The sequence below is a fragment of the Carassius gibelio genome, chromosome B21, assembly GCF_023724105.1.
Source record: "Carassius gibelio isolate Cgi1373 ecotype wild population from Czech Republic chromosome B21, carGib1.2-hapl.c, whole genome shotgun sequence".
Lineage (NCBI taxonomy): Eukaryota > Metazoa > Chordata > Actinopteri > Cypriniformes > Cyprinidae > Carassius > Carassius gibelio.
The window spans coordinates 6,800,857-6,828,789 of record NC_068416.1 but is presented as its reverse complement, the minus strand read 5'-3'; the positions used below and the strand labels follow the sequence as shown (position 1 = coordinate 6,828,789).

The 27,933-nt window shown below is 37.2% G+C and overlaps 2 protein-coding genes and 5 non-coding genes across 8 annotated transcripts; all 7 read right to left on the bottom strand.

Moving 5' to 3' along the window:
- Positions 1-5: 5 nt before the first annotated feature.
- Positions 6-9,315, bottom strand: LOC127986450 (H/ACA ribonucleoprotein complex subunit DKC1-like). Its single transcript, XM_052588711.1, has 15 exons — positions 9,208-9,315; positions 8,521-8,576; positions 7,559-7,645; positions 7,142-7,233; positions 6,154-6,338; positions 5,988-6,052; positions 4,530-4,656; positions 3,527-3,657; positions 2,631-2,774; positions 2,432-2,552; positions 2,115-2,233; positions 1,927-2,030; positions 866-914; positions 625-780; positions 6-351 (listed from the first exon to the last, which is right to left on the bottom strand). Exons 1-15 carry the CDS (start codon positions 9,284-9,286, stop codon positions 283-285), a joined length of 1,584 nt encoding a protein of 527 aa, XP_052444671.1. The 5' UTR covers positions 9,287-9,315; the 3' UTR covers positions 6-282.
- LOC127986753 (small nucleolar RNA SNORD83) lies at positions 2,312-2,387 on the bottom strand. The gene has a single exon (XR_008160956.1). It is a non-coding gene; the product is annotated as a small nucleolar RNA SNORD83 (small nucleolar RNA).
- Positions 3,368-3,504, bottom strand: LOC127986758 (small nucleolar RNA SNORA36 family). The gene has a single exon (XR_008160961.1). It is a non-coding gene; the product is annotated as a small nucleolar RNA SNORA36 family (small nucleolar RNA).
- LOC127986754 (small nucleolar RNA SNORD83) lies at positions 3,730-3,806 on the bottom strand. Its single transcript, XR_008160957.1, has one exon. It is a non-coding gene; the product is annotated as a small nucleolar RNA SNORD83 (small nucleolar RNA).
- On the bottom strand, positions 6,424-6,500 carry LOC127986752 (small nucleolar RNA SNORD83). Its single transcript, XR_008160955.1, has one exon. It is a non-coding gene; the product is annotated as a small nucleolar RNA SNORD83 (small nucleolar RNA).
- LOC127986713 (small nucleolar RNA SNORD17) lies at positions 7,307-7,515 on the bottom strand. The gene has a single exon (XR_008160920.1). It is a non-coding gene; the product is annotated as a small nucleolar RNA SNORD17 (small nucleolar RNA).
- A 580-nt stretch (positions 9,316-9,895) lies between the features above and the next one.
- Positions 9,896-25,270, bottom strand: LOC127986452 (trimethyllysine dioxygenase, mitochondrial-like). 2 transcript variants are annotated; one of them, XM_052588716.1, is made up of 8 exons: positions 25,185-25,270; positions 21,410-21,572; positions 20,736-20,912; positions 16,672-16,951; positions 16,163-16,282; positions 12,931-13,167; positions 11,416-11,554; positions 9,896-11,124 (listed from the first exon to the last, which is right to left on the bottom strand). In XM_052588716.1, exons 2-8 carry the CDS (start codon positions 21,564-21,566, stop codon positions 10,993-10,995), a joined length of 1,242 nt encoding a protein of 413 aa, XP_052444676.1. In that variant the 5' UTR covers positions 21,567-21,572; positions 25,185-25,270; the 3' UTR covers positions 9,896-10,992. The 2 variants fall into 2 exon arrangements, with proteins under 2 accessions (XP_052444676.1, XP_052444675.1); XM_052588715.1 differs by lacking the exon at positions 25,185-25,270 and adding an exon at positions 21,704-21,894.
- Between the last annotated feature and the right edge of the window lie 2,663 nt (positions 25,271-27,933).

Here is a 27,933-nt window from a genome sequence, read left to right as displayed (position 1 = left end):
CACACTGAAGGAAATAAGGCTCTTTTTTTTGTACAAAGTCAGATATGTTTCATTTCATTACAATTTCTGTATTTACAATAAAAATAAAAAAATCCATTCAAATACATGAATGAAACCCAGGCAATATGGGTTTCATTTGGACATATACATATATAACCTGAACCACAACCATTTTTCAGTCAGACTCGTGAACTCTGGACACTGACAGCTGGGTGAAGGTGGAAGAACAGGTTTCCACTGGACAAGTCTACTGTTAAATCCACTGCTGCAATGAGTCTCTGTTCACTCGGAGCCAGCCTCGGCATCTTTAGACTTTTTCTTCTTTTTCTTCTTCTTTGCGCTCTCCGTAACCTGTGTGTGAAGGAGTATGCTCCGAATTAGTGCAGTCAATCGAACAAAACAAAAAACTTTTATATTCAACATCAATTGCCTATTAATATATCTGGTTACATTTTCAGTTAAACTAAAAGTTAGCATCTTTTTAAACTAGCGTACTATTACTGAAGGCCACTGCTACTGTTGTCTCAAATGCATCTTTCCCTGAATTTGTGTCATTAATTATAGCCATCAAACACTGAATTCTAACAGTCATATTTAACAGGTTTTTTTAGAAACATCACTCACCTCAGTTTCTTCCTCTGCTGGAGCCTCAGCCTCTTCTGCCAGCTTCAGTTTCTTTTCTTTCTTCTTTTTCTTCTTCTCCTTCTTGATTTCCTCTTCAGTCTGTGTCTCCTGAGCGGCCGCCGCTTCACTCTCGCTTCCGCTCTCCTCTCGTTTCCTCTAGAACGGCACAGACACGTGGTTAGTTCAATACCAAACCAAAGTGAAAGCGTGCATATGTACCCAAGCGCTCCAGAGATCATACCTTTGACGCCGTCGGCTCGGCCTCTGCACTCTTTTTCACCTTGGGTGTGCTAGGAGAGGAGAAATAAACTTCATTTAGTGCTGAACACATGCAGCTGACGAGTGTGCAGGAAGTGTGAGGGTTTGTCCACCGAGCTCAGAGGCTGTCCGGCACGCTGCAGACAGCACGGTCCTGGGCTCAGGGTTTGGCTTTAGCAGACAGACTCCCTCTAGGGTCACCGCAGACCAAAGAGGGATAACAGTCTGCAGAATTGTGCAGAAGACGTGAGGCGAATCTCACATTAACATTAATGCATCCACTTCAACCCAGATCTGTACGTCATCATACATCGACACAGATGCTGACAAACATCATACAGGACAACCAACTGAATGCAGTTAAAATGCCATAAAATTCAAGATATGCCAGCTAAAGTGCTCCTATATGGGTTTGACTTATATTAAGATCATATGATATAATTTATCAATATCACGAGCAAGAGTGTGGTTGTTCTTCCCCAAATATCTACCCGATTACAAAAGTGATTTTATACAATTCAATGAACCGTTTCATTTGACAACACTGTCATGCAAGTCAATGATTGCGAGACTCATTCATAAAGACTCTTGCCTAGTTTCTGGATGAATTAGCCTTTTCAACATTTGCCTAGTTTTATGAAAATTCACCATGCAAAAAATAAAAATTTATGAAAAATAAACACTATGCAATTCTTAATGCAGTGTAAATGCACCTCAGTAAAGTAGTCTTCAAAAGTGCGTTAAATCTAAACACTTTTTACGTTATTTAGTGTGATGCTTCTCTTCTGTTTAGCAACAAATGTTCGGTTTTCCACCAAAATGGAGCTGTAATTTGTGCCAATACTACATTACTGACCTTAACACATCCTACCAGTCTATTTTGACATCAAAAGTAATTATATCATGCCATTACACAATTTTTTTTTGATGCAACAGAAGGAAATTCTTAAATGTAATCTATTAGACTCCCTTAGGTTCTCCATTTGGAAATGCACCATTTATTTAGAAGTAAAGCATTAAATACGGTCTCAGATGTAAGAGTACCTGTAGTCTACGTAGCCCTCTTTCCAGTCTGCAGGGGTGCTGCCGTTGGGCTTCCCATGTTTGTCTAGAAGTCCTTTCTGGATCATCATTTTCTTCTGACTGGCCTGAAATGCATGATTTTTTTTAGAAAGCATGTAAACACTGATTTCACCGAGATCAGCAACGAGGTTTCTCTGACGGTTTCTCACCTTCGGTCCAAGGCCCCATTTGCGCGGATACGTGTCTCGCTCCATAATGACCCTCTTGATTTTAGCGACAACACCATGGTCACATGTGGATATGACGGCTGTCGTCATCAGAGCAACCGCTGAGAAACATAAAACCCAATTACTCAAATCTGCAAGACGCCACACGACGGCGGTTCCTCTGAAGAGGTTTCTCACACAGCCATCAGTCTTGGGTGATAGATAGAAGGTCATCTTTGCAGTAATGCTCATGCAATCTAGATCACATCATGTGGCTTCAAACGATGCATGCTGGGGTGGAGAGATGTTTTAACATTCACCTGTACAAATGGCTTCTCCCTTCGTGGTTATAACGACTATGTCTTGATTCACTTCGATCCCATCTTCATACCGCAGGACGCCTGGTAGCATGATCTTAGCGCCGTAACATATCGCGTTCACCTGTTACACAAAAAACCTCATTAGACAGGACCAAACAAAACTAGTCGGGAATACAGAACTCATAAACCAGTTTCATACCGCGCTGTCCTTCATGACGATCCTCTTGTGGGAGATGAGGAGTTTTTCCAGAGGGTAGATCACTCTCCTAAGGTACGTCTCGTCTTTGTTGTGGTCAAACTGCCACTGGGCGTCCAACACGTCATGCATGGTCACCAGGTTATCCTAGGAGAAACAAATACCGCTATCAGCCAATGAATAAGCTTTAAATGTGGGCTTCAAACGTCTTGCAACAGATGAATTAAGAGTTTCCGATGTAAACATTTAAACCTTTGCATTATATGCAAGTAAATATTGTATGTTCATGCATTTTCGACACCATATTGCTGAGCCACATGACAATGATTAGTTCCTGAATGAATCGACTTTTTAAACAATTCAGTTGAATCGCAATGACTTGCTGCCACCTACTGGTGGATTTAATTTCCCATTCAAAAATATTTTATTTAATTTCAAACATCAGTATTCAATGTTTCACATTTAACACATTAATAAATTCTTCATGCATTTGTAATTGCAGGTTAAATGCATTCATGTCCTGCATTAAACAGCGTGTTAAAACATCTAAACGCCACTTAAGACGCAGCTTCTGTATTGCAAAGATGAAATTTTGTTAATACAGATTTAATTTTCTTGGTATTAGGCCAAATATCTTATTAATCTAATTCCCTGATTAAACAAGAACTTGACTCAAAGACAACACAATAACACTCTCAGCAAAATATCATTTTTCTGTGAATATACCACACCCATAGGTTTAATGTAGGCTGAAGTTTGATGAAGGTGGTCAAAGCAGAACCACTTCATGTTTCTGATGTCATTCAGCCGTTTCTGTACCAAAGATAAATTACCAGAACCGGGGATAAAGCCCAGAACTGAACTCAACACTTTGGAGAGCGAGTGAGTTCTCGACGTACCTTTTCTCCCATCACACCGGATCGGACGCGCCGCAGCTCCTGCATCTGTCCACCAACTCCCAGCAGCAGCCCCAGATGAACACACAGAGTCCGGATGTATGTGCCCGCTTCACAGCTCACCCAGAAAATACCTGCACGCCACGAGAGCACGCAATCACTCTCAAATCTCACACTTTTCAAACAAAGTCATCGCGGTGCATGAAAGCCATCAGCCATGGGTGATAGATAGCAGGTCATCTTTGCACTGAGTGCTAATGCAATCTACATCTCATCATGTGGCTTCAGAGTCAGAGTCAACATCCAACTGTATTCACAATAGAACTGGGTGATACAACTAAGAACTAAAATCACAATATTTTCCATATCAAATGCTAGTTATATTTACTTATGAAGTGTTGGGGAAAGTTACTTTTAAAAAGTAATGCATTAAAATGTTGCATTGCATACGCTACATTTTATGCATTGCATTACTTGACACATGAGCAGGTTTTGCCAATTTGTTTTTGAATAAATACAAGATTATATTTTTGGTAACTGTAAAGACTCTTTAATTAGAAAATAACTCATGCAATAATAATGAGTTGCTTTACTAATCACTTGAAGAAAACAGTTTATGTAACTTTCTAATGCATTACCCCAACACTTATAAATGGGGGAAGGAAATGCTTTCCACTTATTAGACCATGAGAATATATGCTAACAATTTTACAACAAAACACTTCATTATTATTGATTTTTTTGATGCACAACAGAGTGTAAAATAAAACTATTAAAAATGTGTTGCGTGTTTGATAGCACTTTAGATTTTAATATAAATATTAAATAATAGACAGATACAGATATAAAGATTATGTTATTATAGATTTGAGTGAGCGTCATGCGTGTTTGAATGTCCATAGATTATCGTTAAACAAATTATCACCCAGCCTTATTTTTTTTATAAAAAAGTTAATAACAGAAACAAGGTGCAGATTTCATGCAGAAACCTTCTGCAAGTTTCTACCTAGTCGTCTCTCGGGATCATATTCAATGAGCTTGCTCTCGTAGATGGTGCGCACTCGTAGCTGGCGCTTCACAGCGGCGATGAGCGGAGGCCTCTGGAACAGAGCTCCTGTCAGACACTCCAGAGCCTGCAGAGAGAAGCACACACACTCAGAGTCGCTCTCACACTTCCTGTCTCATCTACAGCCAGGCGGTCCCTGTGTACGTGATCAGATGTGTCCGCTCTTCTTCGGTGAAGCCGGGCCTCCAAACCTGCATGAGGCTCCAGACCAGCGGCTGCAGAAGAACACTGCAGCTGAGAGCCGGAGACCAGAGAGAGAGAGGAGCCCGGAGACACTCAGAGAATGGATAAAACACGCTCATCATCTCACACACAACAGAGGACCGCCGCGCAGGACACCTACATCAATGTGCCGAATTAAGAAACTTATTCAAGACATCAGGATCTCAAAGTCTGAAGGAGAAAGGTCTTTGGGGACACAATATTGACTAAATTAGCAGCATATTGTTAATTACCACAAACAAGAACTTCTCACTGGTTGATCTTTTGTGCCACACTAAACGCCTGTTAGACATTGTGTGTCATAGACTTTTTAATTTGAACAGTTGCATGCAGTCAATGCAACGATATTTTTGTAAGGAGAGCAAAACGCTACTTGGTACAAAAAAAAAAAAAATAAGTGCTCAAATCATTCAGATTTCTTCAATCTTATTTTAATATTAATCTGATTAACAAAAGTCTTGCATGAGTTTTTACAGTTGTGTTGGACTCATCCCACCCACCTTTACAGACCAACAATCAAAACTTTGCTGATTTTTTTTTTTTTAAATCAAGAAAAAAGGTCTTTGTATAAATGCACAAATGTTCACGCGTGCTTGTTATATGGCATGTTTTTGCTGTGAAATATTTACAGATTTTTTAGCTGTACTTGACTGCCCAGACATGCAAAACGCACTGTATTAGGTTTAATCTTTCTGCCCACACAAACAGCACATGCACCAAACTAGATCATTTTGAGCCTCTGAATAAAATGACGCGACTCCTCACATATAGGGCTTCATATTCTTGCTTAATCATAAAATGAGCCTTTAAAGCCTCATGCATCAAAAAATACATATGCAGACATTTTAGCTTTTGCCTGAAGGCTCAATAAACCTTTGATTTTTCATATTTCAGGCTTCACAGGGTTAAAGGACCAGTCAAAATTAATTGTGGTATCCAACATCATGCGACAAGTGCTGTTGATGGAGCATAGAATATCCCCGTGTCACAATTACACACATCAGCTTGCTATAACATTTTTATTCATTAGAGTTTAAAACTTTTATTGGGACAAATTTCTTAGACAATAATACCTTTCTTTAGAATTAAAGAAAATATAACAATTCTAACACCAGTGCATATAAAGTCATTCTGCCCATCTGAACTAGTTTAAAGCCGAACACGGGTCCTACTTACCCTCGCTAGCTGGTGTTCGTTCTCTAGTGCATTGTGCAGCCGTACTATGCCCACATACTCTTTGCCTAAAAGCAACGGCACAAGAGTAGTAAGGAGAGGCCACTAGTTTTACTGTGTATAAACAAATCACATAACTCTCGAAGTGTTAGCGTAACGGAGGACCCACCGGCGCTCTGCTGAGACTTGACCAGTCGAGTGGCTCGCTCCACACACACGATCAGACACCCCGTGACTTTAGGGTCAAGAGTGCCGCTGTGACCCGTTTTCTCCACGCGAAGAATCCTCTTGATCCAGGCGACGACTTCATGGGAAGAGGGGTTTGCAGGTTTGTCCAGATTAATGAAACCAGTCCTGGGCAGATGGATTTTGAAAAAATAAATTATATAAACTTGCAGGAAATCAGGGTTCAACTCAAAACGCTTGCATTTTTTGGAGAAGCCATCAGTCAAGGGTGATAGATAGCAGGTCATCTTTGCACTGAGTGCTAATGCAATCTACGTAACATCATGTGGCTTCGTGTCATGACTAATACTTTAGGGATGTAAAGATTCACTCAACTGCCCACGCAATATGATACACAATATTTCGAGATGATTCTCACAATTTTAACAATTATATAAAAGGGCAAATTACCAATGAAAAGGTGTCTTTATTTCTCAGATATGCAAATTCACTTTCTGCCAGCAGGTGATGCTTATGAAACAGCAGAGACGAAGTGTTTAACCGTTTCTGAATCCATTCAGCCGATCTCCGGGTTTGGCTGCAGCACTTTTAGCTTAGCATAGATCATCGTATCTGATTAGCCCATTAACTTAGCATCTCGCTCAAATGACCGAAGAGTTTCTATATTTTTCACCTATTTAAAACTAGACTCTTCTGTAGTTACATAGTGTACTAAGCATAAGAGCGCCCTCTGGCCTTCGGATGGAGATTTACTACTGAACACAGAACCATGCATCAATGAAAGATGTGCAAATAGCAGCTACAGTCTTATCACGATTGCAATTTCATTTTGATTTATCATGCAGTCCTATTTTAAACTCTTCTGAAGACCCCACACCCAACAGTATCATGAATCGTTTAACATCCTCACTTATCAATTTTCAACCATTTTTGTTTACATCCCTAGAACTTCTTGATCCGGGATTTCCTACCTGACATAATCATGTATGTTCCTCTTGAGTGGATTGGAGCCATGTGGCAGCGGAGTGTAATGAGCCGTCCTGATGTTGAGCTTATCGAAGTTCTGTAGATAAGCAGGTTTATAGGTCACAAGAACACAAAGCAGAAACACTATACAATAACCCAAGATTGCACGTGTGATCAGACACGTCTATTCGTCTTTGTCAGAGCCGGCCTGACCCTCGCACCAGTGTGTCAGATCCCGCCGCGGTCGACCCAATAGAACATTGGAGAAGCCGAGGAAAACCCGCCCACTGTTACCCCACGGCCCAGAACGGACCGCACGGCCGGCGAGGGACAGAACCAGCGGCGCTCAGCGAATGGATAAACACGTTCATCACGCCACACGTGCGCTTGGTGAAAGGATCTGTGGGTAAACAGACACCGACCTTCAGAAGTAACGGCCATTGAGACGTGTCCAAGCGTGCGACCTTAGATTCAGGTTTGATGAGGAAGTCTCCGCTTTCTTGAATCTCCTGATGGCGATAAATAAAAAATGTTGTATTAGAAAGTGGTGTTGTCGCAATACCAAAATTCAGTTCTACAATAGTTCTGTACAAGTCATCAATTCTGGAAACAAAGACAAAAACTAATAGATTATCACACTAATACATCTATCTAGTGTTCCTGTAGCTCAATTGGTAGAGCATTGCACTATGAAGTGCAAGGTTGGGGGTTCGATTCCCAGGGAACACATGATAGGTAAAATTTGATAGCCTGAATGCACTGGATGTCGCTTTGGATAAAAGCGTCTGTTAAATGCATAAATATTTTTTTCTTAGAAACAAGTAGCTAATATCGGTCTATTCAAGTGGATCATAGAGGGTTTCTTCAGGTTTTAGGACGATAAAACGTCACAAAAATGTCTCGCACTGCAAAATGGGATGTTTTTTCTCAGCATAGGTTCTCAAATCAAGACACTTAAAATAATCTTATTTTCTATTAAACTACTCTGAATTAAGGGAATATTTTGTTCTGCATCTCAAAACAAGATTTCATAATCTTCATTTTGTACAAAGGAAATCAAGTACCTTAAGATAAGGTCATCGGTTAACTTGTATAAAAAAAAAAAAAAAAAAAAAAAAATCAAGGAAAACCCTGCAAATATTTCATTAGAACCACAAACAAATTAAATGTCTATTCATCTTGAACAAAAAAAAATAAAAAAAAGATTTCTTGTAAACATTTTCTTGTTGCATACCTAGTTATCACATTATCGAGATAACGTTTGTGTCAGCAGAGATTTATACTGACGGTATATCTATGCATGCAAGTTAAATGCTATGTAACCTAAAAAAAATAAAATAAAAAAAAATTAATAAACGTGCATGCACATTTTAAAAAGCATTACCCCAATTTCTCCTTCTGAGACCGTCTTTGTCTTCTTTTTCTTCTTAGCTGATCCAACTGAGGAAGAAATAAATATCCGTCACAAATCATTTAGTCATGATTATTAATTTAGTGAAAAGCAAAGCGAGTTAAACCGCACACAAAGCTTTAGTAGTAATGTTAGTTAGCACTAGCTGCTGCTCCACGTGGCGCGCGCGGACAGCACGTGGCTCTCGGGTCCTGATCTACGAATACTTTACATTAAAGCACCGTTAATACAGACCACATTGCGCTATTTATTCGTTTTTTTTACATTAATTATATATATTTTCATCTTAATTTTTGAAAGGGCAAGATATCAGGCGTTCACGTGAGCAGAAACACACGTATTTTCCATAATACTTGCCAACTAACGACAGGTTAGGAAATATACTTAGAATTCCTACTTCTCCTAAATAAGCAATAATAGTTATGTCAGTAAAACACAGTTCTAAAATTAGATGCACACACATAAGTCTTGCATTTCTAAATTGATTCTCTTAATCGTGCGTAGGTTGAAGTTGAAAACTCATATTTCGATCGATTTACAGTTACACTTCTTAAGCCCATCATACTTATAAGTAAGAACACAAAGTAAAATATTTTAAGCAACATCACAGGAATCTTAACGTTAATTAAAATAACGCAAACGTGTGAAAAATGGTCTTACTTTCTGTGTCCGCCATCTTCACTGCTGCTGCGCGCTTCAGAAGACCGAAGCACGTGTGAGACTGTGAGTGAGCGCGCATGCGTACTTCACTGCACAGATCTCACATCTCGGGATAAGAAGCATCGCGATATCACAGCGACGAGAACTGTAGAGGCTCCTCCCAGGAGACAAGAAAATCTTTTCCCATCAAAATGAAAACATTTTAACTTCACAAATCCAAAACGTTAACGTTTCCACTTTAATATTCAACATAATTCAATGTCACAGATCACAGGTTTTATTACACGTCTATAAAATATGTAAATTCGTTCAAAAATTATGTTTACATTTACATTGACTAGCTGTATTCATATAAAAGAAGTCTTTAAAATCAACTTGAAAATGAATTTCACAAGCAATTTGTGTTTCAGGTGAACTAGAGTAGTAGGCTAGTCAAGATAGAAAATATCTTCTGGAAGGGTGGAGGTAATATGAATAAAAATCAATAACTAAACGAAAACATATATTTGTTAAAACTACACCTTTACATATTAAAATTAGATTTTTTTTCCTCTACCTCCTGCACTCGTCTATACTTATTGTATTTTATTATGCGCATTGTGTAGTGTTAACCAAACAGTAAGTTCCTTGTGTAAACTAAAATGAAATAATCAAAAAGAACTAAGACTAAAGTCAACAAGACAAACAATGCAAGGAGATGAATTTATTTTCTAGAGGTAACATTGGTATTTTTGTGCATACATTCATTTGAGATCATTTTATATAGGATACAGGATGTTAGAATACTACAGATAAAAAAAAATAAAAATAAAAAAAAGAAATAAACGCCCGCAAAGATTAATGCAATGCAGCATGTGCATTTAAACATTATCTCAACCATGCATTCCCATATCACTTGTTAAGGCCCAAACCTAAAGAAATAACCAGCGTTGACAACCATTTAAAGGAACAGTTCACAGTATCAGTTTAATTTGAGACATTATTGTGAAAATTAAACGGACATAAAAACTACAACTTTTTGCTTTTCTCATGCATGATCCTCACAACATGCAAGTGTCACACAAGCTGGGCCAATGCCAACATTTGTAGATAAGAGTATATAATTCTCGATCTTTTTTCTCAAATTATCTGATCACTTCACTGGAGAGGACTTTTGTTGGTCAGCTAGGGTCATGTGGATTAGTTTGAATCTGCCTAGATACGGATTGTGGTCCGTTGAAAATGGTATACAATGAGCACCATTCACTTACATTAGATGATGAAAAATATATTTCACGTTTTACTCTTAAACTTGAATTTCTCTTCAGCTGAAGTAAGAAAGAACAATACACCATGGATCGCCTGGGGGTGAGTAAATAATCAGGACATTATCATGCTGGTGTGAACCATTTCCACGATTCAGACATCATTCTGCGTTTAATCTTTCAGTCTGTCTGTGTGAACAAAACCTTAAAACCAGACATTATATCACAACCCTTTTTAAAGTAAGTGCCTTTTCACCTCATATTCTCTGGAGGTAATGCATGTCCTGACCATTTCTAAAACATATATATATATCATTTAAATTAAAGTACTACCATCTGTTTTTCTGTGGAAAGAAATCATTATGGATCAAAGGATGCATCCTCTACAACAAACTCATTTAATTAAGATCATAAAATCCTTCAAACAAAGAGCTGAGATGATTGGTAATACTAAAGTAATACTGTTGTGATCCTCTGCTCTCCTAACGCTTGAGAAATCAAGGTGTTTTTTGGTAAATGATGGTTGGGTAGCATTAAGCGCTCAGGCCTGGAGACCCAGAGAGCGAGCGGTGTTCAGCACATCGTCCCGCGTCAGATAACATCCACACAGCTGCCGCAGACCGGTGAACGACTCTCTGCCGTGAAGAACACGCCAGTTATCGATGAACAGGACCTTGGAGAAAACAACAGTAGGTATGTTTACATGCACTGATTTTCAGCAACATGGAACAAATCCAATCTGATTCTGGGAGTTCGGTTTAGATGCGGCATAAACTATCCAATCTGATTCCCAAACATGTGGTGGATGTTCGTGTATCAAACGTGACACAGTTCAGGGTTTCCGTTTCAATCTACTTCAGGCGTGTACTTTGCAATGTCTTTATCTCTCATGATGTCAAATGCAAAAAGCTTGTAATGCTTTTTTTAAATGATAAGACACGACCCAGGTAGATGTGCAGCATACCTTCCCTGGTTTGAGTTTGACCCACAGCTCATTGTCTGGTCTCCTGAGTTCAGCGGTGAGCTGTCTGTGAGCCGTGTACCAGCGCCGCACCACATCATGAGGGACTGTGTTAATAACAGAACGGTCATAGTTATTATACCTGCAAAACAAGAAAACACACCTCAAACAAAACTGGAAGAAATGCAGCAGAACCTTTAAGTTTATTAACAACATTAGGAAATTAATTTCCTTTAATAACTTAATAACCTCATTGCATTCAGTTCAGTTCTGACCTTCCAGTACAGGAAAAGACTTTGCAAATGGATTACAACTTATTTTTCTTTTTTTTGTTTAAAGAAGAGATATAACCATTTAAACTACCGTATTTTTCGGACTACTGTATAAGTCACACCTGAGTATAAGTAGCATCAGGCCAAAAATACATCATGACGAGGAAAAAAACATACAAAAGTCGCACCGGACTATAAGTCGCACTTATTTAGAACCAAGTGAAAACATTACCGTCTCCAGCCACGAGAGGGCGCTCTATGTCTTCAGTGTAGACTACAGGAGCACTGAGCAGTACAGAGCGCCCTCTGGCGACTGGAGAAGGTAATGTTTTCTCTTGGTTCAATTCTCTCGGTTCATGTCAAATTAATTTTGATAAATAAGTTGCACCTGACTATAAGTCGCAGGACCAGCCAAACTATGAAAAAAAGTGCGACTTATAGTCCGGAAAATACGGTAAATTCTTACACCTTTTGTGTTCGGGTCAGTTTTGACCCGGATGAAATACAGATTTCTGTGTGTGTGTGTGTTAGATTTGTCTAGAAGTAATAATATAAAATGCATTTAGCCTCTTTCTCTTATCTCACACTTTTAGGAATAAATGTTGTTGGTACATCTAAATATGCACCCACAGAGGCACTATAAACACATAAAATATGTTACTGACATAACAAACTACATCTAATGCACTACAGCTCAAAGGGTGCATGGCAGAAGTTAAAAAATAATAATAAAATGTGACCCTGGAGCACAAAACCAGTCATAAGGGTCAATTTTTCAAAATTGACATTTATGCATCACCTAAAAGCTGAATAAATTATATTTTTGTATTGTTTGTTATGATATGATAATATTTGTCTGAGATGCAACTATTTGAAAATATGGAATCTGAGCGAGCAAAAAAATCTAAATACTGAGAAAATCATCTTTAAAGTTTTTCAAATGAAGTTCTTAGCACTGCATATTACGAATAAAAAATTATGTTTTGATATATATTTTTTACAGTAGGAAATTTACCAAATATCTTCATGGAACATGATCTTTACTTAATATCCTAATGATTTTTGGCACAAAAGAAAAATCTATCATTTTGACCCATACAGTGTATTGTTGTCTATTGCTACAGATATAGCCCAGAGAATTCTGACTGCTTTTGTGCTGCAGGGTCACAAATAAAATGGTGCAAAAAACATGATATTATAAGGGAAGATGAATGACACGATAGTTTTTCAGCTGCAGGTCTCATACCGAATCATGTACACCTCGTTGTTCCACGGATAGACGTTGATCACGGGGCCGATGCCGATCATGTGGTTGCGATGCTCACTCAGGTTCTCCACGTACTCGTGTTTGATGGGCACGTGTGAAAGCAGCTCAAAGTTGTCGGGCGTTCGCTGGAGCACCGCGTCAGCGGCGTGGAAAGCGTCCACCAGCAGAGTTCGGCCCCCCGTTCCTTCATGTCTCAAACAGTGAAACACCTGGATGCTTACGGAGCAAAACAAGATATTAAAAGCAGCATGTGAGCAGGAAGTGGACCATAGTCACCATTAAATAATAATACAAATAATTATTTGTTTTATTTATGTCCAGTACATAAACAATAAATGACAAGAAACAATGCAAAATTAGAAATATTACATATATCAAGAGGTAAAGTATCCCAAAGACTCAGAGCTCTACATCCCATGATGGTACAACTAAAGTCACAAAAAGGTGAAGGTGAGTACATGAAGAAGTTCACGCCAGTTTGTGGCCATGTTTGCAATCATGTTTTAATGTTGCTAATGGCACAGAAATAACATGCATTTTTTATTCAACAGAATGATGCATCCCAAATATCATGCTATACACCACTTTGCAAGTTTCCCAGTTGAGGACAAATTATGTCTAAACACACATTAGCTTTAGCGAAGTTGAACAGAATTTCATAAATGTCTCCACGGGCAAATTTTGCTTGCACAATATAAAATCACACTTGATTGTTTCGGGTGGATAAGAGCATCATCTGGGTACTTGAAGTGTTTGCTCTTGTTGTAATTTTCATTGTGAACACCACTCACACTATTTCAACAATGAAATGGTAAAGAAGTAATTATGCAGTTTGTTCTTGGGCTACTCTTTTGGCTTCACCTCTCCTCAAACCAGTGTTAATTTCGTTGACTAAATATTTTCGTCATTATTTTCGTCACGAATATATTTTTGCGGACGAAAACGAAACGAAAACTAAAATAGAAGGCACTGATGGAGACTAAAACTATGACTAAATTGATTGACATTATCGTCAACGAATAAAGGACGAGACGAAAATAGACTGTGACGAAAATCAAATCAGCAGACGGGAGAGATGCGAGGAATGAACAAAAGAACCGGCAAAACAGAACAGGCCAGACTGCATGAGAGAAGAGAACCAATCAGAGCCTGACTTATTGAGACGTGAAGCAAAGGTTTTCAGTTTTTAAATGAGCTCCCGGGAAGTCGGCATTCGAAGACGTGATGTCTAAAAGAGCGACAAAATGTCCACAGCTCACTTCACGTTTGACGACGAACAAAACAAAACAAAGCGTAAAGCACGCGGAGCGCTCATTCGTGGCAAGAACACAACCAATTTGAAAAGACATTTACTGACGAGCCACCCGGACATTTTCTCAAATGTAATTTCACAACGATGTTGTTTTGTTTATTGAGCTAAGCAAAATTGGAAGACTGCAGTGCGTAGATGTTGTAGCATTAAATATTACGAACTGAAAAGTACTGTAAAATAGCCCCTTCTTCAAGTTAGATGAGAGCACAATACTAATACGTAATATTATGATACATACATTTGATTAATACTAATGTTTAGTATATTTTATAACGTTCTACTTGTTGACAATATCACAAATATTTCTATATTAGTCATGTGAAACATGAATGTTCACATCCTATCATTATACATACAAATCTAGCAATATTGTAGTATTTAAAACATACAATATTGCTAGACAAATTAATACCTTATAAAATCTTGTTACTTTTTTTATCCACCTAGCTGCCAACTTATTAAATATTTACTTTAAATGTATGCACTTATTGTTCAGCTCAGCTGTAAGCTTTAAGGTCCTGGACCTAACTTTATTTTTCTTTTATTGATGGTCAATTGGCAGCTAGTTATTGTTTACATTATCATGACAGTGTTTGTTGCTGCATAAAAGCTTTTGAATCGAAATAAAGACACAGTTGTGTTGAAATAAAGTTGAATTTGTGTTTTATATATTTTGGTTAAGTTTGTTTCCTATACCAGCTGTAAAAAATTGTCTAGTAAATCTGTTATTGATTTTAGTCTTATTTTAGTCGACTAAAATACCAAGCAATTTTAGTCGACTAAAATAAGACTAAAATTAAAACAAATCAGATGACTAAAACTTGACTAAAACTAAAAAGAATTATAGTCAAAAGACTAAGACTAAAACTAAATTAAAATTTCGTGTCAAAATTAACACTGCCTCAAACTGAAATCTGACAAGATTTATAGTATATATGCATTTCAGAGATCGGCCAGTATTTTTTGTCTTGCATCCGAGATTAATAAAAATGTTTTTGTTAATTATCTTCTAACCATTATGCAAATGGAATTTTTCAGTTTGTTTTTATTTCTACTTCTTGACATAATAACTAAATCATAGATACCAACAATAAATGTGACCCTGGACCACGAAACCAGTCATAAGGGTCAATTTTTCGCCTGAAAGCTGAATAAATAATCTTTCCATTGATGTATGGTTTGTTAGGATTGTACAATATTTGTCTGAGATACAACTATTTGAAAATCTGGAATCTGAGCGAGCAAAAAAATCTAAATATTGATCAAATCATCTTTAACGTGGTCCAAATAAAGTTCTTAGCCATGCATATTACAAACCAAAAAGTTTTGATATATTTACGCTAGAAAATGTACTAAATATCTTCATGGAACATGATCTTTACTTAATATCCTAATGATTTTTGGCAAAGAATAATCAATAATTTTGACCCATACAATGTACATATTGTTGGATATTGCTACAAATATAGACTGCTTCAGACTGCTTTTGTGCTCCAGAGTCACAAATAATTGTGTCTTTTCAATCATAACAATACTTGTTATGTGCTGCGAGTCTAATATTTCTTGCAACATTTCAAAGAGTAGCTGTTACACGTTTAACAATTTGTGGAAAACAAAAAATTAAGATAACATTAAACTAATAATAAGTACTATAGTGTTTGTTTTCCGTTTATAGTGAAAGGTAGAAAAATGTAAAAAATAAATGCAAATCTGTCAAAGGGGTTATCTTAGGTTCCTCGTGTGGTCATTAGCTGATTAAAGCTCTTGTAACAGAACAGAGAGGATGTGAATGTGACTCCCTGCCGACTGACTAAGCATGCACTACAGAAACCTGATCTGACAGACACACATTTGGCTTTTCGTGGCTAATTGAAGCCTAACTTTGATTTTCCCGTTTACCCGCAGGGTTCTTGGAAGTATGAGGTGTCGGTGTGGCGGTCCAGTGCCAGCTTTGTGTAGGCTGTATCTCCACGAGAGAAATCTGAAGTGAAGTTCCACATCCGCCCGTACATAGTCTCCCTGAAAACAAAGAGTTGCTTCATCTTAATGAGGAAAACTATTATTGTAACCTTCGAAATTAATCATCAAAAAAGAAATGATGTGGTTCTCCTTCCTGTTACAGTGAAACAAGGGCTGCACGATCTGCATGTCACAAGGACTTATGATAACTCAGTGATTTGAATACTTATATTAAAGAGATAGCAGACAGATATATATACACACACACACTAAAACACGAATGCATCATAAAACCAGCGTATGTGGCTTGTGTACAACATTCTTAGCTGTTTGTGGTTTTCACAAAAGTAAAAAAATGGATGATGTGAAGCTGATGACAAACAATCTATAACATTCAAGTCTGAATGATTTAATTGACTTATTTCAGAGGCGTCACCACTGGCCCTGACCTGATGAGGCTCACTCTTTGGGTCACTGCTTCAGTAGCTTCTAGTGTTGGTGGGACGCCTTCCACGAAGGCAATGCCGTAAAGCAGGAAGTTGTTGAGGAAGTTCTTCAGCTCCTCGTCGCAGCTCATGAACTTGTCCCAGCTTGCAGAAAGCACCTGAGCGCTGGAGTAGATATCAGCGCTCCACAGGATACGAGGTTGCACCGCGCTCCTCTTCTGGCCCTCGTAGCTGTTCTGGGCCAGCCATGTGAGAGTGTACCGTGTGATGTGTCCATCTGGCCCTGGAGGAAATGACTTCAGTAGGAGATACAGTATACATCATGAAACCCTAAAGCTGCTAAAAATGCTGCTTTAAACCGCTTTAGAGCACTAGCATGCTCTTGGTCTTGTTTGCTGCTCTGGTATAACACCGTTTAATTGTACTGTTTCGGATCTATCCATATCAGATCAATTTCTGGTGTCATTTTGTGCCGACTGGCTATTTTTAAGGTAAACCTGTGTCGCCCGATTACATTTCGGAATATTAAGAACATTGATTTGCTGATGAACTTGCCAAATTCTCCAGTAAATCTGATTTCTCTACTGTTGATGAACTGGTAAAATAATATGATGATGGGCTGAACATGATTTTAGATTCGCACCTGTGAAAACTTTCTATTGTACATTCAGCTCCTTGGTTTACACCTGAACTGTGTGAACTTAAAACTAAAGGCCGTAGGTTACAGCTGCTGTACATCAGGTCTGGCCTTACTGTTCATAAAGAAATGTATGCTAAACATATTAAAAAATATAAAAATGCACTGACTAAAGCTAAATCCAATTAATACTCCAATGTAATTGGAGTTAGCTATGGGACGTCTACTCTCTTTTCTTGGTGGTAAACAATACAATATGATATGTATTCCACTTATGTGATCGCTTTTTGACTTTTTTTTACATCTAAGGTTGAAATTTAAATCGCCAATTACTGGTTCTCTTTACAATGACTCCTGTCAGTCTATCACTCACACACCTCCCTACTGTACACTACCAACTATTTCAGAGATAGTTGGTCTGATAGGTAAATCTAAATCTTTGACAGTCAGTTAGACCCTCTACCAGCTCTACTTCTGTAGCTCTTTCTCTTAAATCTGCTATTATTACACCCATACTTAAGAAACCAGGGGGTGATCCATTTAATTTTTGAAAATATTCGTCCAATTCAAAATTTACCTTTTATCTCTAAAGTAGTTGAAAAGTGTATTGCAATTCAAATTCATGAACATCTGTCCAATAATAACTTGTATGAACAATTCCAATCTGGTTTTCGTCCCCACCACAGCACTGAGACTGCTCTTGTCAGGATAACCAATGATCTACTGTTGGCAGCTGACTCTGGGCTTTTAACTATACTCCTTCTTGACTTGAGCGCTGCCTTTGATACTGTCTCACATAACATACTTCTTGACAGATTAGCTTCCACTGGTATTACTGGCACTGCTCTGTCTTGGTTTAGGTCATATCTATCTGGACTCAGTCAGCGTTTTAGTTCAAGAATATCTACAGTCACCACTGGTGTTCCTCAGGGTTCTGTTTTGGGCCCGTTTCTTTTCATTATATATATGCTCCCTCTTGGCTATATTTTAAGGAAATATGGTATTAATTTTCACTGTTATGCGGATGACACCCAACTTTACCTGTCTGCCAAACCCACCGGTTCTTTTCCTCCGCCATTTTTGTCGAGCTGTTTTGCTGAAATTAAAGATTGACTTTCAGTGAATTATTTGAAAGTACATTGCAATAAAACTAAGACCCTGCTTGTTGGAACTAGATCTGTTGTGTCTAAATCTAATTGTTTCTCTTTACACATTGACTATACTGCAATCTGTCCTTCCTCTCAGGTTAAAAGTTTGGGTGTCATCATGGTTAGCACACTATCTTTAAAAGCTCAAATTAATAATATCACACGGATTGCATGTCTTTCTTTCTTCTACAGAACACCAGTGAAGAAACAGAGTATTGAAGAACCAGAGACATTTCTCAATATTTCTTACATAACAACATTTGGATCATTTTTGGGTGAACTATCCCTTGGTGGAACAGCAGAGGTCGGAGTGTGCTTTTATAGATATCTTTAAGTCAACAATTATTACATCATTTTAACTTTTTTTTTTTTTTTTTTTTAACACATTTCAAGTGGCAGCTTATAATAAACCCACAAAAATAATTAGAGAAATCTAGGCATATAATATCTTACCTGATGCTGATATTAAAAGGGCCAGTTTTTAAACTCCTGTGATTTGGCTCTCGAATATTTAAATATATTTACATTTTTATAATATTTATATAGATATTTATTATATTTACAACAGAAACAGTAAGTCTTTTGCTCTGCAATTTTTTAACAGAGGTTAGATGAGAGAAACATAAACAAACAAAGATTGGATTAAAATCTCAAAGTACACCAAATTCCTGTCCAAACAGGGCTTTAAAAAATTTTTTATGTGATTTTCCGAAAAGCTGCTTTTTAAACTATTTGTTAAAAGTGCTATACAAATAAATACGGTTATACTTTAGGGAGCAATTCTTTCTATTAACTAGTTGTTTACTGGGATGCATATTACTAGCATATTGGCTGATTATTAGTACTTATAAAGTTTTATTCTGCATGATCATATTTTAGATCTCTTAATCCATTCCATACCTAAACTTAACAACTACCTTTCTCACTAATAAACAGCAAATTAAGAGTTTATTTAGGCAAAAGTCATAGTAATAATTAGTTAATAGTGAGAATTGGTCCCTAAACTAAAGTGTGACCACAAAAAATTATTTGACAAGAATTAAAATGTTTAATGCAAGAGCTGTTGTATTGAATGCAGCCAAGTTTTTCTTCGGTATAATCCTAAGTTAATTGAGCACAGTAATATTAGAAGCTTTTAAGAAAGTAAACTGGGCCCTTTTTGATCTTATATCAACTTAAAAAAGGGAAATTGCAATATTGATAAAAAGCTAATGTCAGGACAGTTAACACCTCTTCTTAACACCAAATATTTCTCCAGTCGACGGACACAATCAATCGAGGGCCAAAGTAACACAGACACAAGAGTCACTAGAAAGGGTGGAATGCTGTTACTATGTAACTTAGTGTTATAATAAAGTTATGCTGCCTGAAAAGTGAATCTCACCAGTGTCTGCTGAGTTTCGTAAGAGTCAAAGGTTTCTCACAGAGTTTTATCTTTACTTAAGAAAGAGATATCCATCTTTGTTTGGGAAGAGCTTTAAACTTATCTTAGCACACTGGGACCAGGACTGAAACATGAAGAAGTCGACTTATCTTCCAAAGCCAACATTAAGCAATCTTGCAGAAAACCGTGAACGCTATGTAAAGGTGACACGTTCAGTGATTCTGAATCAATTCTGAAAGGATGTTTACCAGGAAATGAGGAATAAATAAATGAGAGCTTAACCAATTAGACGAGTCAGACAAGAAAATAATTTTTAAAAAAATCGCATGGATCTCGATCTCAACTAAAAAGAGTCAGTCAAGCGAAAGATGGAAACTGATGGTGCATCTGACTCCAAAGACTGCGCATTTCTCAGCCTCATATGATCATTGCCAAAAAATAAACATTGCATTTAAAAAAAAAATGTAAATACAGTCACTGATTCTATGTATAATGGTTACTTTACTATTTTTTACTATTACTTTACTTTCAAGCTGCAAAATCAACAATAACAAAAATTGCACTAATCCATATCTGTCAGTAAAGACACACGTGGCATCACATCAGACCTGGAGAAAATTAATCAGAATTTTGGAATTAGATTAGGTTCATCAGTGCATAATAACTAAATATTGAGCTGGTTCCTGCAGAATGAGTCATATGAGCTGCTGTTATAAATATATAGTCATGGAAAAAGGAGACAAAATGACTAAATAATGACTTCAGCCTACTTTTATGGTGGTATTCTGCTCTTTTTATGTTTTGAGAAATAACTTTGCTTTGGTGAACTAGTTTCCATATTCAGTGGTACTCTTGAATGAGTTGCAGTTTAACTGATCAAGCCTTGTTCTGCACTTACATGTGAGGAAGAGGCTGTTCTCATCCGCTCTGCTCTTCGACGGCCTGATGTTCAGATCAATGCTGGCAGTGTCCAGGTTACGCTGGTTCGTTTTTGCATTGTAGCATGAAGCCGAGCGGCAGTGATCTCTCAGCCACACGTAGTCAAAGTGCATCACGAGACCTCCATAGCTGAGCTCTGCAGAAATACAGTACATGCATTCGGTAGACTTCTTTACAAGCATTCACTTTAATTATGCATGCATGCATTTTAATATAATTGTGCAATGATGCGCATATATCAGTGTAAAATAAAATAATCATGCTATCATGAATTACATTACATAAATGGACATTGTAGTTCTCAAGATATCTTCATCAGCCAGTTTTCGATCTAAAACTCCTTTTTAGTGCATCAAGTAACGAAAATAAGAAATGTTATCTTGTTTACTAGCTATAATATAACTAGTTTAGACGTTTTATATGTATATTTTATTCTATTTCAATTCACAATAATTTTATTGCAAATGCAATAAATTGCAAATTCAAATTTTAGTTAACTAGAATAACCCTGGTTTGATCATTGTCTCTATCTTTAATTATATGCTTGAGAATGAGATACAAAATGATCCTTGGCAGTTTTCCACATGTCAAAACTCTGGTATATGCAGCTGTCTGGGAATGCATGTCTCTCACCCAGGCAGTCAGGCAGCAGCTGATAGTTGCATGAAGATGAATGGGCTGCAGTGTGCTGTTGTAATCTCTTGCTCTGAGAACTGGCTCCCAGGCACTCCAAACCTTGTTTCAAGTGCACATATTCACTCAGTCTGGTCAACAATCTTATCAAAGCCATGGTGACCTGCAAAGAGAGAAGCACCCGTGCACATGATGCATTAATCACCAACACATGCAGCCAGAAAGCCTCATACTGGATAACACTACAGATAATAACAATGTAATACAGTATATCAGTGTCTGCGCGCGCTTTACTTGATGCGCTCGACTCTCACGCGAGATGGATCCGGGACTTCAAGCTCGCGCGTGCGGTGCTGACAATCGTGGAGCCTCGGTGAACTTCAATTTAAGAACTTTTACGTTTCTTATGTACTTGTTAGCATTAATCATTAAACTTGAACTTCATCCCCGCCCTTGTCTCCATGAGGCGTCCACGCAGGCGCTCAAATCCGCCGATTCTACTATGGTGAAGACTTGCTACTTAATATTCATGAACCAGAGCTTCGCCATTGGAGGTTACCGAGCAACGTTTGCATCACGTAATTAATATTAACAAGTCGTCAGCAAAGACTTCACCAGAAGATTACCACTCAACATCACATCGGATTTATTCATATTAATAAGCAAAGCCAAGCCTTTACCATAGTAGGATTTTCCGATTTTTTTTTTAATAGAAAATATCTGCCTATTCTTCTTACAAATATTTTCCGGGTTAATGCCTTATTGAACGTTATTTACTTTACACTATCGACATTAAAACTATATTTATTTTATAACATTAACATTTTATACACATTCTTAGCACTTCAAAAATAATTGTACATTAATAATCATCTGTAAATAAAAGCCGCTTTCACATTTCTTCCTTACAACTTAGTATGTTACTACTTATTTTATTTTCCAAATTGTTAAGCATAAGCCTATTTGTTCCTTAAATACTAGTACTTTTAATTTTTTGGGGAGATAGTGGATTAGAAAACAAAGGCATTTTCTTAATGACAAATAAAATGTGAATAAAACATCCCGAATATTTCCAGAAAACTTTAATACCATGTAATACACCTTAAAAATACAAATAAAAAACTCGGTAGCACTTTATTTTACAGTCCTGTTCCCCATGTAAATACTGTGTACTTATTATAGTAATTACAATAACTATGTAACAACTATGTACTAACCCTGAACCTACCCCTAAAGCTAACCCCAACCCATGTAGTTACCTTGTATTACCAGCACTTTCTTAGATAAATACACTGAAAGTAAGTACACTATAAGTACATGTAAGTACACGTACTGTAAAATAAAGTGCAACCAAAAACTCTCTCACCCTCCCTCCCTCTCTCTTCCTTAAAGCAGTATTATTTTTACAGCCTGCGTGGCTACTGACATCTAGTGGTACAAATTTAACATTGCAGAATGAACAAGCATGCTGTTTTTGTAGATATGCTATAAAAAGTACGCTTTAACAAGATTTTCTTTTGTCTTGAAGGCCTCTAAAAGTACAGTTTACTTTAAATGTAATTATCACAAAAAAAATAGTTATGCCTCCAAGAACATAGGAACTTAATAAACTGAAAAAAGTCAGATGTTTGACAAAATAAGCTTATAAAATTACCATATAGTCTACTGGATGGCAGAGTAGGCTAAATATAGTGTACTTCATTTGGGACACAACTACTGAGATGCACTCAGAAAATAATTCAGGGGACCTGGCTTTCAACACAACTTGGATGTAAGTTAAAAATAAAATAATTTATTCACATATTAAACCTTTTGAGTTGCCAACATTTTCATGAGGTACCCTTTCGTCCATATATTAATTGTGATTGTCTCGAAATTAAAACACATTCAAAATAAACAGTCAAGTCACAGCTGATCTCCCTGAATCAAGTCACAGCTGAACTCCCTGAGACTAGTCAAGTCACAGCTGATCTCCCTGAATCAAGTCACAGCTGATCTCCCTGAATCAAGTCACAGCTGATCTCCCTGAATCAAGTCACAGCTGATCTCCCTGAATCAAGTCACAGCTGATCTCCCTTTATCAAGTCACAGCTGAACTCCCTGAATCAAGTCACAGCTGATCTCCCTGAATCAAGTCACAGCTGATCTCCCTGAATCAAGTCACAGCTGATCTCCCTGAATCAAGTCACAGCTGATCTCCCTTTATCAAGTCACAGCTGAACTCCCTGAATCAAGTCACAGCTGATCTCCCTTTATCAAGTCACAGCTGAACTCCCTGAATCAAGTCACAGCTGATCTCCCTGAATCAAGTCACAGCTGAACTCCCTGAATCAAGTCACAGCTGATCTCCCTGAATCAAGTCACAGCTGATCTCCCTGAATCAAGTCACAGCTGATCTCCCTTTATCAAGTCACAGCTGAACTCCCTGAATCAAGTCACAGCTGATCTCCCTGAATCAAGTCACAGCTGAACTCCCTGAATCAAGTCACAGCTGATCTCCCTGAATCAAGTCACAGCTGATCTCCCTGAATCAAGTCACAGCTGAACTCCCTGAATCAAGTCACAGCTGATCTCCCTGAATCAAGTCACAGCTGATCTCCCTGAATCAAGTCACAGCTGAACTCCCTGAATCAAGTCACAGCTGAACTCCCTGAATCAAGTCACAGCTGATCTCCCTGAATCAAGTCACAGCTGAACTCCCTGAATCAAGTCACAGCTGATCTCCCTGAATCAAGTCACAGCTGATCTCCCTTTATCAAGTCACAGCTGAACTCCCTGAATCAAGTCACAGCTGATCTCCCTGAATCAAGTCACAGCTGATCTCCCTGAATCAAGTCACAGCTGATCTCCCTGAATCAAGTCACAGCTGATCTCCCTTTATCAAGTCACAGCTGAACTCCCTGAATCAAGTCACAGCTGATCTCCCTGAATCAAGTCACAGCTGATCTCCCTGAATCAAGTCACAGCTGATCTCCCTGAATCAAGTCACAGCTGATCTCCCTTTATCAAGTCACAGCTGAACTCCCTGAATCAAGTCACAGCTGATCTCCCTGAATCAAGTCACAGCTGATCTCCCTGAATCAAGTCACAGCTGATCTCCCTGAATCAAGTCACAGCTGAACTCCCTGAATCAAGTCACAGCTGATCTCCCTGAATCAAGTCACAGCTGAACTCCCTGAATCAAGTCACAGCTGATCTCCCAGAGACTAGTCAAGTCACAGCTGATCTCCCTGAATCAAGTCACAGCTGATCTCCCTGAATCAAGTCACAGCTGATCTCCCTGAATCAAGTCACAGCTGATCTCCCTTTATCAAGTCACAGCTGAACTCCCTGAATCAAGTCACAGCTGAACTCCCTGAATCAAGTCACAGCTGATCTCCCTTTATCAAGTCACAGCTGATCTCCCTGAATCAAGTCACAGCTGATCTCCCTGAATCAAGTCACAGCTGATCTCCCTGAATCAAGTCACAGCTGATCTCCCTGAATCAAGTCACAGCTGATCTCCCTGAATCAAGTCACAGCTGATCTCCCTGAATCAAGTCACAGCTGATCTCCCTGAATCAAGTCACACCTGATCTCCCTTTATCAAGTCACAGCTGAACTCCCTGAATCAAGTCACAGCTGATCTCCCTGAATCAAGTCAAGTCAAGTCACAGCTGATCTCCCCGAGATTAGTCAAGTCACAGATGATCTCCCCGAGTCAAGTCAAGTCATTTTTTTATTCTAGCGAATAAAAGGAAACAATCCACCCGCTTGCCTCTGCTCATGACAGTACCTGAATCAGTGAGCTGCGTCTGTGTCTCGGTCCAATTACATCACTTCCAGGGAGGTGTGCCCAGTCCTATTGTACAAGCCCCTTTCCATTGACTCTACCCCTATGTCAAAACAGTGTAAGAAAGTGAGATGCACAGAAACATGAAGCGCAAAGAGAAAAACAGTATTGTAAGCACCAACTTGATTGAAATGCAAAATAAAAGCAGCATGGCAAATAAATTAATATATGTGGCCATGGAAAATATGTATTGCAAAATCATTACTTTTACGCTTTTTCATTTAAATTTAGCAATTTCTTATTTTTGTTTGCAAAACGTCTTCTTGCAATACTTCATTTGCTTTTGCAATTCTTTATATTTGTTTGCATAAAGCACATTTATTTTTCTCAATACTTTAATTTTTGTTTGCAAACTTAAATTCTTTTGTAAGGGAGAGTGGCTATCAGACTCGACAAAATATCTTTATATAATTCATACGCAACACGGTTGAGTGCATAATGAATGTATAAGTATACTGCAGTCAGTGCATAGTGCCTCATTTGGGACACGGCTAGTATTTATGCAGCCAGGCCTTCAGTTTGTCAACAAAAATCTGATTTTTTTGCACATTCATATGTTTTCCAAAAAAGTAAAATAAATAAATACATAAATAAATAATAAATATGGAATGATCATATGAAATCGTTTTATTATTATTATTATTATTATTATTATTATTATTATTATTATTATTATTATTATTATTCTGTCCCCCATCGTGAGCCATACACACTACTCTGGTTATATGGCGCTGCCTGGTGGAAAAGTGTAGAAGTTTCATTTGTAGCTGAAACATTGGCGCTCAAATGTTATACAGTTTTACATTTTGTGAATTAAACACTTAAAACGAAATAGGGTGGGGTTAGGGAAAGGAGGTTTGAACTGATTAGTTAACTGTTAACTGATTAACAAAATGCACAAAATGTTGAGTATAAAATAATTTTGGGCACATAGCCTATTTTAGAATTGGCTAATTGTAGTGTTTTTATAGATAAATGTACAAAAAATGTATCAATGTTTGATAAACAGCGCAAAAAAAAAAAGAAACTGAAAAAAAAACAGACTACAGTTAAAACTACAGGAGTTAGTTTTCTCTGTTGCATAATTAATGCATGCATAGTCTACACTTAGCCTATATACCTACATATGCATATAATAAATGGTTATAGGCTACACACTGACACTGGGCTGAATGCACGTCAGGAATGGATGATATTGAAACAGTCTGTGTTCGTCATGAAGCCTGATATGTCCTGCCCTCGGAGGCGACACCTTTTGTTTTTTTCCGGCGCTGATAAAAGAAACGCGCTCGGAGAGAGAGAGCCAAAGACACACTATGAACACAGCACAGCCGCATGAGGGTAAGATACTGCTTGATTGACCTGAATTATGTAGTCTGGAGTATTTATACAATAGGAGAGACCTGAGCTGGAGAGACTTAAAAGCGCGTCTCAATCCGACAAACGCATAATGTTATGTTTTCTCTGATTTTAGACAACTAAAACTCTGAAATTAGAAATTAGTTTGTCTCCTAAACTAAAACATTGTGGTGTAACGACGTTAAGACAAGAGTCTACCACCTGTATGAAGGCATTTAGTTTACTAGTTTACAGTCAATTAAATAACACATTTTGTGTTGTATCTTCATATTGTTTTAATTTTGCTGACGACAAATTTGGCAATAACTGTGGAAACGTTTAATAGTTTGGTTTTGCAGTCCAACCCTTATGAAACAAAAATATATTGCAGTATATTGGAAAATATCATGTAATATATTAAGCATATCTTATATATGGGATTTAATATTTATTTTTTCCAATATATTGCAATAAATTGAAAGCGGCATTCATTTTGTATATTTTGCAATATATTATATAATATATGTATCATCAATATATTATTCAATGTATTCAAATATATATTAGAAAATAAAAAGGGAAAATAATATATTACAATATATTTTAAGAAATATGTTGGTAAATATATTTTCCTTTCATAAGGAAATTTTTAAAGCATATTTTTATATAGAAATGTTGCTCTTTCTTTTACATAGAAAGTTGCTCTTTTGACAGCTCTTCTCCCCAATAATAATCATTTTAGGTCCCACTTTATATTACGTGGCCTCAGTTTGATGCAATGCACTTATTGTATATCCTACATATGTGTTTATACATTGTACGTATATTTCACAAAATTTATGCATGTAATTAGGATCAACCTTGAGAAGGATTCACATTCTGGAAAATAATCTTCCAAAAAAAAAAAAAAAAAAGAATAATAATTATCATTATATATATATATATATATATATATATATATATATATATATATATATATATATATATATATATATATATATATATATATATATATATATATATATATATATATATATATATATATATAACTATATAATTGTTGGATAACCTCAATCTTGTCTTAATTCTCTAAAGGTAGCATATTTTATAAATGAACTTGTTTATTTAGGGTATTAGGTTATTCAGACCTCTCCATCCTGATACATACTGTTTTTTTTTTTTTTCAAAACCCTTCACACAGTGAGCACAGCACCAGATAATTTATTACAAATGCACCAAATGCATTCAATAACTATAAATCTTTCAAATTGCATGAATTATTTTCCCACTCCAAAACTCTGCAGGCTGTTTTGCATGTTTACATCAAAACTACTTAACCCAAGTACAAAATCTA

Bases quoted from the DNA above. Each gene is read 5' to 3' on its own strand.
- LOC127986450 (XM_052588711.1), bottom strand. From the start codon at position 9,286: ATGCGCGCTCACTCACAGTCTCACACGTGCTTCGGTCTTCTGAAGCGC. The intron at 6,053-6,153 runs GTGGGTCCTCCG...CGTTGCTTTTAG, and splicing joins CAAGTCTCAGCAGAGCGCCG to GCAAAGAGTATGTGGGCATA. The intron at 352-624 runs GTGAGTGATGTT...CTTCACACACAG, and splicing joins CAGCAGAGGAAGAAACTGAG to GTTACGGAGAGCGCAAAGAA.
- LOC127986452 (XM_052588716.1), bottom strand. From the start codon at position 21,566: ATGGCTTTGATAAGATTGTTGACCAGACTGAGTGAATATGTGCACTTG. The intron at 20,913-21,409 runs GTGAGAGACATG...GTATTTCTGCAG, and splicing joins GCTGCTGCCTGACTGCCTGG to AGCTCAGCTATGGAGGTCTC. The intron at 16,283-16,671 runs GTCAGGGCCAGT...CTTTGTTTTCAG, and splicing joins CAAAGAGTGAGCCTCATCAG to GGAGACTATGTACGGGCGGA.